We start from the raw sequence: 16,867 nt of genomic DNA on the forward strand, positions 1-16,867 counted from the left end.
GACCTCGCCGCTAAACATTAAAAACATGAATAGAGCCACATAATGAGGTCTGCACACAAACACCACCTTAAAGATTCAGTTGGCCTTCATAGACGAAAGAGCTAGGTCAACTGCTTTGATTCACTCAAGCACAGAGGGCAGTTTAGAGTTCACATCCCCGAGCAAAATATTGCCATTCTCTACTTTGTCTATGTCCCTGGCAGCCAGACATTTTCTTATAAGTGCTTGTGCACTTGCAAGTAGAGCTTTGAGGGACGACAGTTGGTTTTGGCGGCTCGACTTCCCGTTGATCAGCTTCTTTCGCTCACAGTATTCAGTTGGCTCCTCCTCCTCATGCTTTCGCTTCTGGGACATTGCAGTCTTTTCTCGTTCGATTCACTCCCAGTACGCCCTGTAGGATTTTCAACGCTTCTTTGAATGTTCCTGGTCTGAAGCACCTTTATAGCATCTCCATTGTACCTCTTCATAAAGGCCTTGGTTTGACAAAGGCTGGAAATGCTTACTATAGGCAAAGTGCTTCGTTCATGGATTGTAAGCTTGTTTTTGCTGAACCCTCATTCACAATCTGCATTCCCGTGAGGTAGTGACAGGGCTGTTTTGACAAGATTAGCAAGCTTTGGGTATTTAGCATGACCAGCAGGTGTCTGAAATGCAAACACGCTTGCCCAATGGGTGACCACATTAGGTGGCAATTCCCAGTCACTGGTTTCGCAGATCAGGGGATTCCACTCGTCAGTGAGCGATGACACATTGCTGGGTGGAATGACCCGAGGCAGAGCATTAGCCACATAGCAAAGTGAAGGTGTGAAAGAATTCCCTTCTATGGCTGGGTTTAAAAACCTTGACAGAAACAACAGCTTGTTGTCTAGTGGCAGCCTTGAGATCAGGTACTTCGCACAAGCTAAGGAAAATGCTCTTGCCCCGATGTAAAATGCCTTCTCTATAGGATTCCACAGTTCCATTGACTGCTCCATGTCCAGGCCAATTTCAGGTTTTGCCTTCCAATTTGTAGAGGACTGTACATCAAGTTCTTTCAGTTACGACCCAGTAGCGCCTCCAAATGACTCTTGATGGAGGAACCATCCAAGGACCTGCTTCACAAGAACCAACATCTCGTCATAGAAAACATGCAGGAGAAAGTCCTTGCTTTGGAACAGTGTTTAACAGCGATAAATCTAATGCGCACCCAATTTTTTAGCAAGAAAAATGGGCAAGGGTTTAGTATGTGTTGCACAATGGCATCCGGTTTTTCTAAAGTAAGCTTCGCCACAGTACACTAGTGTTACGCTGTGAAACGTATGCTATGAAGGCAGCTTTGGTTTTATATAATTGCACAGCAAGGCAAGTTTCGGCCCAATTTTCATGAAGAAGAAAGAAAAGGCTCATGTTAGAATCAGATAAATGCTGCAATCAGACATTGTGAGCTGTGGTTATTGCATTAAGATCTTCGTAGTCCAGACTGAAAGTAGGCATTTTCGACAGATGTGTGTTTAGTGCATTCTCCCAAGCTCCACCGAGACAGACGCTGTCACTAAAGGGATTGCCATAAATGTCACCATAGGGGTCAGGCACGAAAGGTGTCTACCAAATTCACATTTTCAAATTCCCTGAGTTTTCCAGGTTTTCCCTGGGTGCCTTTGCAAAATTTCCTGAGTGACACAGAACTTTGTTTTATGTCAAGACGGGCTGACACCATGCTGATCGATGCTGTCACTCCCTAGTAAGCATGTTGGAAAAATAAGCAAAACGACTTAATCATTTTCGAATAGTGACCTAATCAAGTTAGAATGGTAAGAAGTAGTGTTTATTTTATTCATAAAGAAAAGACAAGCGAGGGGTTAGTAAAATGCACAGCAAATAAAATATCTTCAAAAAAATGGTAAAACCCATTTTGAAAATTCTCAAATACGAATAAAAAAAGGATGCATAATGAAGCAAATCTTTTACAATATGAGCTATTTCTATAAACTGATAGCAAGCCCATAGGTATGAGGCCTGAACTTTGTCATAACTAAGATTGCCTCTCAACAGGTGGTAATTGCCAACCTTAACTGTCCTGACATGCTCTCAGCCCCCGCACAACGCCTCCTGAGTGTTGCGTTTCCCTGCTTTAAAGAGTTTATTTTGGTTTGGATGGGGGACACCTGCATCTCGACGTCAGCCGACACATTGCTTTTAGAGCTCCAGCTCCTCCAAAGAAGCGGTGGCGCGCTTCCTTTCCTGTATTTCTTAATGAGTAGTTCCTTTCTGTTGTCGTCGTCCTTGTGTCCTCACATTCGACCCATAGACCATTTGAAGCATCCTCTTAGTTGTACAGTCAACGTCCGATTTTTTGGACTCCCTAGGGGCCGCAAAAACGTCCAAAAGATCGGTCAGTTTGAAAAAATGAATGCATGTCTTTTACTGTCCTTAAGGGCTCAAATTGCCACAGGCACATCTGAAAAAGCTCCGAAGGCATGCCAGTACACTTATTAGGCATATCGGTTTTTGTGCTGTGACAGGAAATGGCGAGTGCACGCACATATAATTAAGGAATACATACTGTGTCCTGTGACAATTGTCCCTTCCCACGCTTATTAAGCTTCTCTGCGTAACATTGCTAGATTGAAGCAAAGATGACTTTCGCAAACCAACATGCAACGCGCCGTGCTTTTCGAGCTTCGAAGCCAATCGCGAGGACCACAAAGGCGGAGTCAGTGCCATTGCTGACAGCGCCCAACACGGTACCGAACGGCAAAAGGCAAACGTCAAAGCAACTAGGCCTAGCGTTGCCGCTGTGTTGGCTGCGGCTGCCAGCGGGACTGCCTGTGAGAGCGCCGATTTGAGTCAGCGAGGTAATCAAAATGGCGCCAGTGGTGGCTTTGATTGCCGTTTCTGACTTGCGGTCACTGCAAAAAGTCCGTAAAGTCGGTCTGCGAAGGCTTCTTGGACCCGAAATTTCAGACGTTCTTAAACATTGATTCTAGGGGTACGTGGTGGTGCCACGAAGCAGTTTGAATTATCGGGCGTCCGGCAAGCCGGTCGTTGACTGCATGCTGGCAACTCCAGCCGACGATGCGGCGTCAAAGATGATTCGTTACGATCCCTCTCTGTTACTCGAGCCGCCATTACTGCGACTTTCATACCCTATCAATAAAATTAGATCATTTTCCCTGATAGAAGACCAATTTCCTGAGTTTCCCCTGAGTATTTCCAGACTATTCAAAATCCCTGAGAATTCCCGGTTTTCTCGGTTGGTAGACACCCTGGCCGCACGTACGTACTGACTGGTCAAGTTCAAATTACCTGGCGAAGGCGAATTTTAGGGTCGAAATAGTGAAAGCTTGAGCCCATAGAAATAGAATAAAACAGAAAATTGAATAAACCGGAAAACTGAATTAAGAGGGGACATGGCGAAGTCGAATTAACATAAGACTATTGTATAGACTGTTTAAAAGCAAGGCATTCTTGTTGAATGATTGAAAATTATTTCGCATAAGTTATCTGCCCCAAGTATTTGCTCAGAAGCTAGTGCGCTTGTGTAGGAACAGTTGCTCCCCTGTACAGCAGAATGAGTCAGAACACTAATTGACATTGTATCTATCCGCCTCCTTTGACACTCCAATATGTGTTACATATAGTATGACACTCCAACAGAAATGAATGTTGGACAATTTCGAATAGTTATGAGTCATAATTCAAAATTTTGAATATTTGCAATCTCACTTTGAATATTAAAGAGACTTTAGGGAGAAATACAATTAGGCTGGACTGACAGATCACACATAAGCAACGACGGATGTGTGAAGTATAAGGATCGTACATTTACCATGGCAGAAAGAATGCAAAAATAAATTTCAGCAGAACCTATCTACGATGATCATCGTAGTTATGCAAGAGCCACACTCCCACAGCACACATACTCTATTCGACTTCCATTACAGCTGATTGAGTGGAGTGTAACGGCATGCCCTGTTTAGCCTCATTGCTTCTGCAGCCAAACGTCCTCTGCATACGCGTCAATATCCTGACACAGTCGATCCTCATTAATTCAAGCACGCTTCATTCAAACTTTCAGTTTATTCAAAGTGACACAGTGGTCCCGTTAAAGTTATATGTATGAAACGCCTGGTAATTCAAACGCGCAAGCATTTCGAACGGTTAATTTGAACATACTGCACTCTGCAAATGCTCTCAGCAGTACAACAAATCACACGGCGGCACTTTCGACCAGCATTCCTCCGACTTCCCCACAAAGGAAGAGCTAGGAGAACCCACAACGCCCCGGAAATTTGTGCGCAGGTGTGTGCAGGCGCGCATCACCAATTACTTCTGTTAGTGACGGGTGTCCAATTTTTCGGGCATGCCCAATAATTCAGATGCCTTTGTGGCACTGCCCTGTACCCCATAGAGTCAATGTATAAGAATGTCTAAAATTTCGGACGCTGTAACATTCGCAGTGCTGGTCACATTCTACGTTGGAATCTGCAGATAAGATCCCACCGCTCCACGGGCCTGTTCTTCGAGCCTGAAGACGCTCAGTGCCTTCTCCACCCTTTCTGCGATGTCTAGCTCAACTTGCCCGCCTGTGCCACCATGCACCTCAACGTCTTTTCCAAGCGCAAGGACAATGTGATCTTGCAAAACACTTCAGTGCTATGCTTGGACAATCTTGTTGCCATTGTTGCCTACCTGTTCCCGCCTCCAGTTGTTCAAGAAGCGTCATCCTCTTGAATGCCTTCCGAAATGGGTAGCTTTGGACGAGCTGTAAAATTCACGGTGCTGGTCGCATTCTACGCTGGAATCTGCAGATAAGATTGCCCCGCCTGCTGCCGTTGGATACGTAACAACGAAAAAACCTTTGCCGTCCAATTTTCCGGACGTTTTTCCATGACCACAGGTCTGAAATGCCATTACTCAACGCCACCAACACCGCCATTTCGATTATCTCGCCGCCTAGAGCCGGCGCTATCGCATGCAGATCCGTTGGCAGCTGTAGCCATAGTGCAGCAAGGCTAGGCCTAGCTACAACGTTCGCTACCAAGCTTCTAGCTGTTTGGGGCAATGTTTCACATTGAAACATTTTGCCGCTGTTAGCAATGGCGCCGACTCCACCTTTGTAATACTCGCCAATGGCTTCGGAGTGCGGAAAGCATGATGCGTTGTATAATGCCGGGTCTCGAAAGTCAGCTTCGGCCCAATATGGTTGTGTTAGGTAGTGAAGCATACCAAAAGTTAGAAGGGGGCAATTGTCAGTGAACCTGGCATGTTTCCTTTAATTACACACGCGTGACCCCGCAGTCTCCTATCACAGTATGAGCACCGAAACGTCTAATAAGTATACTAGCAGGCCTTTACAGCCATTTCAGATGTGCCTGTGGTGATTTGTGCACTTGGGGACAGTACAAGGCATGCATGCATTAGTTCAGACCGCCCGATTTTTTGGACGTCTTTGTGGCCCCTAGAGAGTCTGAAAAATCGAATGTTGACTGCAATTTGCAAACACGTGTGAGTAAACCTTCTGGAACTTCCGACTCGTGTGTTAGCTCAGTGTACGTGCGCCACTGCAGGTAAGTACTCCATTGAATTAGCTTCTTTTAATTCAAACTTCATTTAATATGAACAAGTTTTCTAGCCCTTTCGCGGTCAAACTATCGCGATTCAAATGCAGCATAATGGTAGCGGTGCTCTTTTGCTCTATTGTGGAATGTTTTTCTGCCTCTTCTCAGCTGTTGGTGTGGCTCTGAGGACAAGTACTTGCTTAGCATGCTGCAGGCCCTTGTTTGATTCCTTTTAGGGACTGGATTTACTTTCTTTTTTTTTTTACATGGTTGAACACTTTTTCAAGACTTTTGCATAGAGCACTTGTGTTTCCCCGTGATTATATCCTCTTGATAGCAATTTAGGTGTTCCCTTTTCATCCTGCTCGAAGGGGTACTGCAGACGTACTCCCCACAGGCCAAACCAGTCCCTGCCCCTATGCTGCAGCTTCACACGAAGGCCCCTCACCGTTGACCAGGAGGCAGACAGTGGAGCTGTACGCCCTGAAGATCAGCAGGTGACACTGCTCACGCTGGCCCAACGAGTCGGACACATATATCCGCTGAGTCCGTGACAGAGTCTCTTCCTCGTCGACTGGACCGTACAAGAACCTGCACAGTCATGGCGGAAGTCTTGAGACATAAAGCTTCACATAGAAAGCTCCTATTTAAAAAAGAAAACCACAACAACAACAAAAATTGTTCTCGGCATCTACTCAACCGAATGTTTGCATTAAGAACGTATTTGCAACCTTTACGGATTAAAAAGAAACCACTGACGCTCCTTAGGATGCCACAATTTCTTTTACTAATGCTAAAGACAGAGGTGCTCACTTCGCATGCCATTAGCTGGAATCTCCTTGTGAGTTGAGCAAGCAGTGGTTTGGTCTTATCCATATTCTTGCACCACCAATATATTATTCTTTTTATTTGATATTTATTTATGTGTTTATTTAAACCTTTAAGGCCTATAGGGTGTAAGAGAAGGAAGTTGGGCAACATTTACAGATATAACAGGAAATACAGCAGTCATGCATGAACAAAAGAAACATATGCGTTTTAACATACATATTCAATCCATTTGTAGAAACACTTTGCAACATACAGATTCACATGCAGTATAAATGAGTAGCAAAGTATAAACATACATTACAACATATATTAATGCACTGCAAGTTTAAATACATCAAGCTAGTTTGCTGACACATAAGGAGGTCGGCAAAGAGTTTGAATCTCGACTTGTCTAAGGAAAATATAGTAAAAAAATTTTGTCTTACACAAGGAAATGCAAACTTTGTATTGATAAACTGCACAAGAAGTATAACATGGCTCAGAAAGAAGTACACTTCTCAGTTCCTGGTTCTGATGTTATATTTTGAAGAATAAAGACAGGCCCGCGAGGCTGTCCCACAACATTCAAACACAAAATCATTGTAAAGGGGAGTTCTTGAACAATAATGGCTGAAATATGACAAGGTATGCAAATGTAAACTGAGGTAAAAGAAAGTGAAAAAATTGTCAGAAAGCTAGGACAAAGGGTTATTGTATTTACTCGAATGTAACGTGAGTGCTGACCTTCTAGTGATGTGAAAAAAAGAAGCTGCAAGTGTAACACAAGACAAATGGAATAAGAAATGGTTCCGTTATTCACAGAATCACAATTTGGAAATGAATTCTTTTCACTCATCATCGCCATCTCAGGAGGAAGCAGAGCTTTCCTCGGGTGGTATTCTAGGCCGATCATTTTGGAGACAGTTCCACTTTAGCAAAATTTAGCCACTGGACACGTGCCCAGCAAGTTGCTTTGCCAAGTTCCCAATCAGTTCCAAGAGTGCTGTCGGCTGTGTAGCCATATACTTCTGGGATTCGGTGCTGGGACGAGCTAAGCCTTGCAAAAGCGACACTATTTCTGAAAGTGCTAAAGTGGAACTAAAGTGGAACCTAGAATCAAATCATCTTCCGTGCTGTCAAGCTCGTTTGAGATTAAGCACTTAGTAATCGTTTCATTTGGGGGCAGTACCAAAACACTACGAGGTCCACAGAGCCCTTCCGAGCGGTCCTATCATCTGCGAATTATCGACTTGACATCGAGCTGCCGAGCCGCGGCGAAGTTTTCCAGCTCTTTGGCCTTCAAGATTGCTCGTCTCTTGAAGCAGGCGTCTTACCAAATGCACTGCACCACCGTCACATCGCGAATAAACGATGTCGAGGTGTGAAATGCTGCAATGTACTGCAGCACCATAATCGTAACACCAGTCACAAGCAAAGTGAAAATTATGTTGATTCGAATACGATTCGAACAAAAAACAAGTTCTCACTTTGGTCGACTTGTCTATGGATTGAATTGAGACGTAAAGGTACAGGTTGCCAATGTAACGCTAAAGCCCTCGGGATTTAGAATGTGTCTTGAAATACCAATTTTGTTGTTACAGTAGACTAGCGATAATTCAAACTCTGATAATATGTACTTTTGGTTAATTAAAAAAAAATTCAAATTTTTGGTTGACCCGCTATGTTTTCAATGTATTTAATAGCAGCTTAATTCAATCTCCGTCATTCGGTTAATTCATACTTTTTGTGTGTCCATATTGGAAAATATCCACGAATAGAATAGCCTTCAGAATTAGTCTAAAGCTGATTGCCTGCCTGCACTTGACAAAGTGATCAAAACCACGCGGGCCACTGGCACAAGAACGATGTGCACCACACCGCACGATCGCGTGTCAACATGCCGTGCTGTGGCGAAAAAAAAAAGGGGGGGGGGGGAGCTGGTGGATTGGAGGCGCTTTCCACAGTGTCTTCCGAGTGGAGCCTCATCTGCGCTATGTTATATGTAATGATAACTTCATTCGTCATGTAAGGATGCTTGTGTGCCTGTGCCTTCGAAAGCCCTCTGAGAAATGAAAGTCCTTTCGAAATGACGCAAAGGAAGTTCCGCGGTTCCGCTTGGACTCACTCCTTATCTGAGGAATGGCTCGGCAAACTGGATGGGCAGATGTAGAGGGCAAAAAGAAAAATATTGGACCTCGTTGACAACTGCCCTGCACATGGCGACGTGGAGAGGCTGGAAGCAATTCACCTCGAATTTTCGTTTCCCAACACAACAGCTGTCCTCCAGCCACTGCATCAAGGCATAATAATATGCTTGAAGATGAATTACAGGAAGCTGCTGCTCAACAGAATGTTGCTATGTATGGAAAATTCCATGCCATACAATGTAACACTGCTCTCATCGTTGGGGATGCTCGCCGACACATGGAACACTATAACGTCAACAACAATACAAAATTGTTTCCAGCATGCTTTCTGCATCCCTGGCTTCAGCATTGGCACTTTGCCCGGCTGCCACCAAAGTTAAGCTGAAGATTGCTGCGAGGATGACGACGCAAGCATAGTGCTTTCTGCTCTGCAAGCGCACAACATAGCTGCCGACCTCAGCGATTATGCAGCTGCTGATGACAACCTGTGTGTGCGCAGGGAGGACACACTCGACGACTTCAGAGCCGAGCTGCTGCCACCACAATGCAGCAGCGATAGTGAAGAGGAGGAGTTTGAAGAGCAACCCAATGTGACAACTGTACAGGCCTTCCACTACATTGCTCAGGTCCACAAGTTTCTGACAGCAACAAAAAGCTCTCAAAACGAATTGGCTGCTCTTACTGGCATAGAGAGCGTTGTGCTGAAGGCATATGTAGCTACGAAGCAATTGACCATTCACAATTTCTTTAAAAGGTCTGGTCAGCAATAGATGGCAATTGTTGTGGACTTTTCACCTCTGGGTCTGTATTCAGAGTTCGGTCATTTTTGAAAGTTTTTTTTGGCATGACCCTATTGGATGACAATGACCAAACTCGTAATACGGATCCAGCTTTGTTTCTTCAAAGGTTTGGTTACCAGTAGGTGGCCAAGAAACTAGTTGTGGACCTTTCACCTCTGCTCTCTGTCTATTTTTTGTAGTTAAAGCGTGGAAATTCTTAAGGATGTGATTGAAATGGATGCGTAAGCATAATGTGCACTGTCATCATGCCCAGAATCATATATAAGAGAATTTCTTATAATTCAAACTTCCTGATAATTCAAACAAAATCCCGAGGTCCCTTCAAGTTTGAATTAATGAGAGTCTACTGTATTCGAATGTAATGCGATGGTAGAGTTTAAGCAATGAAAGTAAGAAAAAAACTTGTGCTACAATCACTCAAACACGGTAGTTTCAAAAACCTAGGGTTGAACTCAGTGTGTTAGATGTGTATCATTGCACTTCCCTACTACAGTAAGCTCTCAGTTGCACGAACGTCGGTTAGTCAAATATTTCAGAATAACGAACTTTTTAAAAATCCCCGGCAGTTTTCTTATAAATTCTATGCAAAAATGTTTCACTTAAACGAATTTCGGAACAGTCAATATTTCAGTTTAGTGAACTCGCTCAGACGACCAAGGCTTATTTTTACGATCAGAACCGATGACCGCCCACATCAAACTGCCGCTCCAGCGGCAATGTAATGTCGCTGGCGCTACAGTGCCCCTGGGGCAAAGTGGCGGCGCGGAAAACGAACGGTAACGAGGCATGGCCTCCGAGATTGCCCGCACAAAACGAGCAAGCATGAAATCTCGGAGGCCATGAACAAACTAACATCGCTGGCACTTACAACACCGCCAGAGCAAAGCGGCGATCTGTCACACCATAATCCACGTGGTGTGTGTTTTTTTCCAACCGGCTAGTCGTGGCATGGTCGTCGTCTCTTTCTTTCGAAGAAGAGGCAAAGAAGATGAAGAAGAGATGAAGAAGAGGCAGCTGCCGAGCCAGTTTCAAGCCCTATAACTCTAGCTGAGGTTGTAGGGTATAATGTAAAGTTGTGAGACTTTGTTTCTCAACAGCAAGCTGTGCCAGAAGAAGTGTACAAAAACATTGACTCTTTGGACAGTTTTGTTACTTCCTGTGCTTTAAAAGTACAAGTGCAGAAGAAGATTACAGATTTTTTTTTCTAAGTGAGAAAGGCAGCATTATAACTGTTATGAACCTTGTACTTGTTGATATGTACAAATTCCATTTCACACATTTCTAACACTATGGATGCCATGTCTTTTGCTGCATGAATTGCACTTAAAACTTTTGTCTCTGTATGCCATGTCTTATGTTGGTCTAGTGAATATTCAGTTTAGTGAACTTTCAGTTAAGTGAACTATTTCGTTCGGTCCCTTGAAGTTCGCTCAAGTGAGAGTTCACTGTATCAAGATGCAGCTATTGTAATGGTCAGTGAGTCTCTTACTCCTTTTCAAACTTAGCAGGCAACGCTGTGAAAGCTACACAAGTGTGTGTTTCGCAGCATGGTAGATTTCGATCTGAGATGTCTTTTACAGAATAATTACTTTATATACTGCAACTACAACTTGTAGGTGCAAAGTTGCATCTAATCATCCATTATTTATGCATTTTTGTGCTTCCAGTACGCACAGTATTGTGCTTTTGCTGCAAACATGAGCAGTGCGTTGAGGCCACTGGTCACTCATTCAGTGGTAAATAAGCGTAGATGTGCGATGCCTTCCATGTAATAACTAGACCATGCTCTGCTATTAAAGTCATCGACCGATTTTTTGGACATGCCTGATAATTTGGACACCCTTCGCAGCACCGCCACGTAGCACATAGAGTCAACATATAAGGATGTTAATAAATTCGGACGCTGAACTCTTTAACGTCCGATTTTTCATATTTTTTGCCCTCTCTGCATGTACGAAACGGCACTAATTGAAGCCACCACCACCACCATTCTCATTATGTCCCAGCCTTGAAACAGTGCTCTTGCACGCTGATAGACCGGCAGCCGCAGTAGTTTTATGCTATTGTTAGGTCTAGCTGCTTCGATGTTTGCTAGCAAGATTCTGGATATTCGGTGCCATGTTTTTCATAGCTGGCAATAGCGCCAGCTTTGCTTTTGTCATCTTTGTTGATGGCATGTAATCGTGGAAAGCAAGATGAGGGCCTAAAGTGCTGCATAATGCTGGTACCCTAAAGTGTGTTTCGCCACAATATAGCGGCTATGTTACGCAGTCAAGCATATACACTGTATTTCGGTGAAGCATTCCAACGGCGCAAAGTGGCCACTGTCACTGGACATAAAATGTGTCCCTTAATTAAACACGCACGCACCCCCCCATGTCCTGCCACAGTATGAGTACTGAGGTCCTTAAAACTATTTTCTGCTTGCTGTGTAGATTTGAGCCCTTCAGAGCAGTTAACACCATGCATTTGTTTTATCGGACTGCCCGACATATTGGATGTTTTCGTCGTCCCTAGGGAGTCCGCAAAATTGGACGCTGACTGCATAAGGTGAAATGTTACATAGAATTATATGATGCATACCTACGCCATTCTTTCTCATTAGAAGCTTTACTTTTCATCACAAATCAAAGCAGTTAGCTTCATTGCCTGCTATGTATGAAACAGAGTACATAAAGCATTGCCAGGGTGTCACCTGCACTGGGTGGCACCTGTTGCTGGCCTCGGTGCAAAGGTGCAACCTGGAAGCAGCTCGCTCTCAACAGTGCTCTGCAGCACATCGTGCACCAGATACTGGTAGAGCACCTGCATGTCCCCTTGCTCCAGGCCACTCCTGTACAGAAGCAACAGAGAATGAGGCATGAGACAAGTTGTTTCCCTGCTCAACATTCCACTAAAAAACAGGTACAAAGATTATGCAGGTCCAATGCACAAGTTTGAAGCTATCTGAAGGGAAGCTTTAGTCTGAAATGATAGATTAAATTATACACAGTCGAACCCGACCATATCGAACCCGTTTACATAGAATTATCCTGTATATAGAAGAATTTCTGGACAAGGTACAGTTACAATGTGTATATAAAGCAAAAATTACGCTTATATCGAACAAAAATAGCAGTGGCTCCCTATGTAAATAACGTCAAGCGGTGCAAAAAAAGCCCCCAGAAGTTGGCTTTCCCTCCCGACGGAAGGGAACCTTGCCGACAAGTCTTAAAAGTGTTTTAGACCGGTGGCGCGGCTTTATCCACCCATCCTCTCTACTGTCACCGTGCCGCGTCAGGTGAGCCGTCGACACCGCCCTGCAAAAAAATGATCCCAGAACACCCGTAGCGCTTGCTCAGACAGCCAATCAGAGACTCTTGTGCCCTCATCATGCAGTGCAAGCCGTGCAAGTGCAAGTTGTATTGTTGCTTTTCTCATTCATTGTGTTTGCACCTTGTGGGCCTTCTCCTGCAATGTTGCCATGATGGCTAGCACGAAGGGGCAGAATTTGCCTTTTGCCATGAAGCTGAAATCATAAATCGAGTCAAATGCGGTGAGAAGTCAGATGTCGTCACAGCATACAAGAAAACAAGAACTCTCAGCATGATATTGAAGAATAAGGGGAAGATTAGGGCCAAAGCGGACAAATGACCCATGTATAAGACCCATCAAACGGCGGCCATTTATAAGACGTCAAGGCAGCTGTGTACAAGTGGTTCATCCGAAATTGCTTCCAATGTGCTGGCTTCCGCGTGCCTGGTGATGACTCTGAAAATTCCGATGAGTGTGATGAAGCCATTGCCAGTGTTGCCGAAGTTTGGAGTGAGCTGTCAGAATTTCCAGAAGCCACTGACGGATAAATAGTGGACGAGTTTGTGAGAGCGGATGAAGGTGCCACGACCACGGGAGAGCCCAAAAAGAAAGACTACATTGCAGACATCGTACTGAGCGCAAATGAAAGCGGGTACAATGAGGAAAGCAACGATGGTCCTTCACCCACATCCTCCGAAATGATTGGCGCACTCGCACTAGTCTAGCGCTTCTGCATGAATGTGGAAGGTTGCAGCCTCAGCAGCTCCAACTCTTTAGACAATGTGGAGAAGTGTATGCTGTCGCAGGCAGCAAAGTCGCGCAAGAAGAAGATACAGGACTATTTCATGCAAAACTAAGCTAGTTTCATTAATAAAGTGATTTTATAAATGGTATGTGCTTTTATGACGTCCAATTTTTTAGCAGGCTTACCATATTTACTCAAATCTAAACTTGCACTTTTTTCCCATAAAGCGGGTCCAAAAATTTAGTGCGCGTTACAATCGAGTACGACCCTAAATCTATGTTACCATATCGTAACCGACATTTTGAAATGGCCACCTCATATGCACTTCGAGCCTAGCTGCCGTAGCTTTCTCCATGTGCTGGAGTACGTGTGCTTAGGCAGTGCTTCCTTTGGCTTAGATTAGTGCACTGTCTGTCTTCTCGTTTTCTGCGTTTGCTCTATCAGCATGGAAGTGCCGACTGCAAAGACATGCCGAGTTCATCACGATGCCACAATTAAAAGGAAAGTGATCACGTGTGCAGAGACAGACGGAAATCGGGCAGCATCACAGGCGTTTGGAGTTCCTGAAACTTGCATGTGGGACTGGCGTAAACAGGAGAGCCGTTCTATACTGGCGGCTGCTACGTACGTTGCAGCCGTGCGGCCTCTATCTTGAAAGTGATCTGCAACGGAGACAAGAGTCTATGCATCTAGGTGCACACACTGTGTTCTCGTCGCTTAGTTCGCGTCGAAGCGAGACGCCGCACAAAAACCAATTCCCTCGCTCCTGCTACCGCACTTCCTCACTCCAGAGTTTAAAGAGTTTCCGCAGTCACTGAGTGAGACGTGTTCATGTTTGCTTGTGTGCGCATGACATCATGCTTGTTAATTTTGTTAGTAAGCAAATACTTAAACGTTTATAAAGCATACAAAAGTACTATCCTTACTTTTCGTATAGCTGTCTACTAATTTGGTATTGTAATCGATGCTTCGCCTTTCGGGCGAAACTGTGACTTTTTTTATTTATCGCAACTCTTATGCATCGGGAAAATGAGAGAAAGTTGTATTTCTGTATGACAGAATGAGGTGCACAGTACTGTAAAGGACTTTTCTTTTTTTAGGTCACAGTAAATGGGTGCACATTACAATCAAGGGCGTCTTTTTTTTCTTTCTTTAGGTCACGGAAAACAGGTGTGCATTACAATCAAGGGCACATTAGTATCAAGTAAATACCGTATATTGAATTATGCCTATATTGAACTGATAGCTGTTTTTTTGTTTCAAGTTCGATATAACCGAGTTTGATTGTAGGACAAGACCAGGGATCTGCCCAGACATTTTTGAGGGGTGGACATATTGTGGCCAGGAAAAGAAAGAGATTGAAAGAAAAAACCAGTCACAAAACACAAAGGACAAAAGGAGAGGTTCACACCACAACCTCTCCTCTTGTCCTTTGTGTTTTGTGACTGGTTTCTTCTTTCAATCTCTTTCTTTTCCTGTATACACACGCAACTAAGCCTCTCCCTTTCTCTTTCTTTTTTTCCGATATGACCATTTCACCATTTTGAATTGCAAATTTACCAATTTTGGACGCTACAATGATGAAATTAACATGAGTTGGATCTGCATCTCACCACGATCGCAAAACTGCATCAGGACATAGAAATGAATAGCTTGTTATTGTCAAAATATATGCGAAACATGCGCTTCCTGTGTGCTTATGGCAACAGTAACGAATCGCAATGCCAAGTTTTTTCATTATTCATCTACTTCTTTTGCTTCATTTCTGCACAGCGAAATGCAGTACAGTCAAACCCGGCTATATCGAACTCGCAAAAAAACGCCTATCAGTTGGATTTAGGGCATAATTTAATATAAACCTGCTAAAGAATTGAACATCATAAATGCCCATGCTATTCATAAAACCACTTTCTTCATGAAACTAGCTTAGTTTTGCATGAAATAGTCCTGCATTTTCTTCTGCTGGGGGCAATTTCGCTGCCTGCGACGCACGCACTTCTCCACATTTTCTTAAGAGTTGCTCCGGCTGAAGCCGCAACCTTCCACATTTGTGCATAAGCACCAGACTAGTGCGAGTGCACCAGTCACCTTGGAGGATGTGGGCAAAGGACCATCGTGGCTTTCCTCATTGTGCCCACTTTCACTTGTAGTGGGTACAATGTCGGCAATGTAGTCTTCGTTTTCAGGATCTCTCGTGGCCACGACACCATCATTTGCACTCACGAACTCGTCGACCGTCGACTCGTCAACAGCTTCCGAAAATTCTGACAGCTCGCTCCAAACTTTGACATCACTGCCAACGGCTTCATCGCACTCATCAGAATTTACCACAGGGCACATGGAAGCTGGCACGTCTGAAACAATTTCGGATGAACCACTTGTACATGGCTGTGCGTACGTGTCAGGTGCCACGGGCACCGGGTCACGAGTTTGTCTGCTTTAGCCCTAATCTCCCCCTTATTCAAGATCGTGCCGAGAGTGCTCCTTGGAATCTTGCACGCTGCGGGCTCATCCGACTTCTCACCATGTTCAACCCGATTTATGATTTCAAGCTTCACGGCGAAAATCAAATTCTGCCGCTTCATCACGGCAACACTGCGGGAAAAGGACCACAAGGTGCAAAAAAAAAAAATGAACCAGAAATGCAGCGAGACAACCCGTACTTGCGCCATCTTGCACGACGAGGGCACAAGAGCCTCTGATTGGCTGTCTGAGCAAGCGCTGCAGGTGGGCCAGTATCATTTTTTGCAGGGGGGTGTCGACAGCTCGCCCGACGCAGTGCGGTCATGGTAGGAATAGCGGTTGGATGGAGCCGCGCCGCCAGTTTTTCCTGCCACCACGAGGGAAAGCCAACTTCTGAGGGCTCTTTTACGCCGCTTTCTTTGTTCGATCTAAGCGTAAGTTATTTGCTATATGCTTACTGCAACTATACCGTGTTCAGAAATAATTCGATACACAGAATAATTCCAGAAATGGTGTTCTGACTGGCTTATGCAGCTTAATATTTCGAAATGTAAATGTATGCACATATCACGTAAACGTTCCACTACCCTTTTCCCATACTCACTGAACTTCACGGCACTATCAGTAACAAACTCATACAGGTACCTGGGAGTTGAAATAACTAACAAGTTAACTTGGGTGGACCATATCACGAAACTTTCTGCTAACACTTCCAGAACACTTGGTTTCATCCGAAGATCGCTGGCTATGTCTATGTCCCCTCCATCCATCAGGCAACTAGCATACGAAACATACGTCCGCTCTAAAAGGGAGTATGCCTCAGCCATATGGAACCCTCACCAGGTTTACTTGATTCAGTTGCTCAAAGCCATCCAGAACCGGGCACCCCGCTTCATAACTTCCCAGTTCTCGCCTTGGCATAGTGTTACTGACATGAAATTGTCTCTCGGACTTGAGCCCCTAGCACTCCACCGGAAACTTGCAATGCTCTGTCATTTTCATAAATTATACTTTAACTTTCCTGCACTACGCAAAAACTTATTACAAGCTCCGTTACGCTCATCCCGC

At 44.4% G+C, this 16,867-nt stretch overlaps 1 protein-coding gene across 2 annotated transcripts in view; it reads right to left on the reverse strand.

Moving 5' to 3' along the window:
- Ccz1 (vacuolar fusion protein CCZ1) overlaps nucleotides 1-16,867 on the reverse strand; it is a 90,895-nt gene that overhangs the window by 37,835 nt on the left and 36,193 nt on the right. For both annotated transcript variants that reach the window (XM_075702917.1, XM_075702918.1), the window contains exons 8-9: nucleotides 11,993-12,130; nucleotides 5,989-6,131 (exon numbers count right to left, since the gene is read on the reverse strand). In XM_075702917.1, coding sequence (XP_075559032.1) covers nucleotides 5,989-6,131; nucleotides 11,993-12,130 — 281 coding nt within the window. The remainder of the gene's footprint in view (nucleotides 1-5,988; nucleotides 6,132-11,992; nucleotides 12,131-16,867) is intronic.

Source organism: Dermacentor variabilis, chromosome 8, assembly GCF_050947875.1.
Source record: "Dermacentor variabilis isolate Ectoservices chromosome 8, ASM5094787v1, whole genome shotgun sequence".
In the NCBI taxonomy this organism is placed as follows: domain Eukaryota; kingdom Metazoa; phylum Arthropoda; class Arachnida; order Ixodida; family Ixodidae; genus Dermacentor; species Dermacentor variabilis.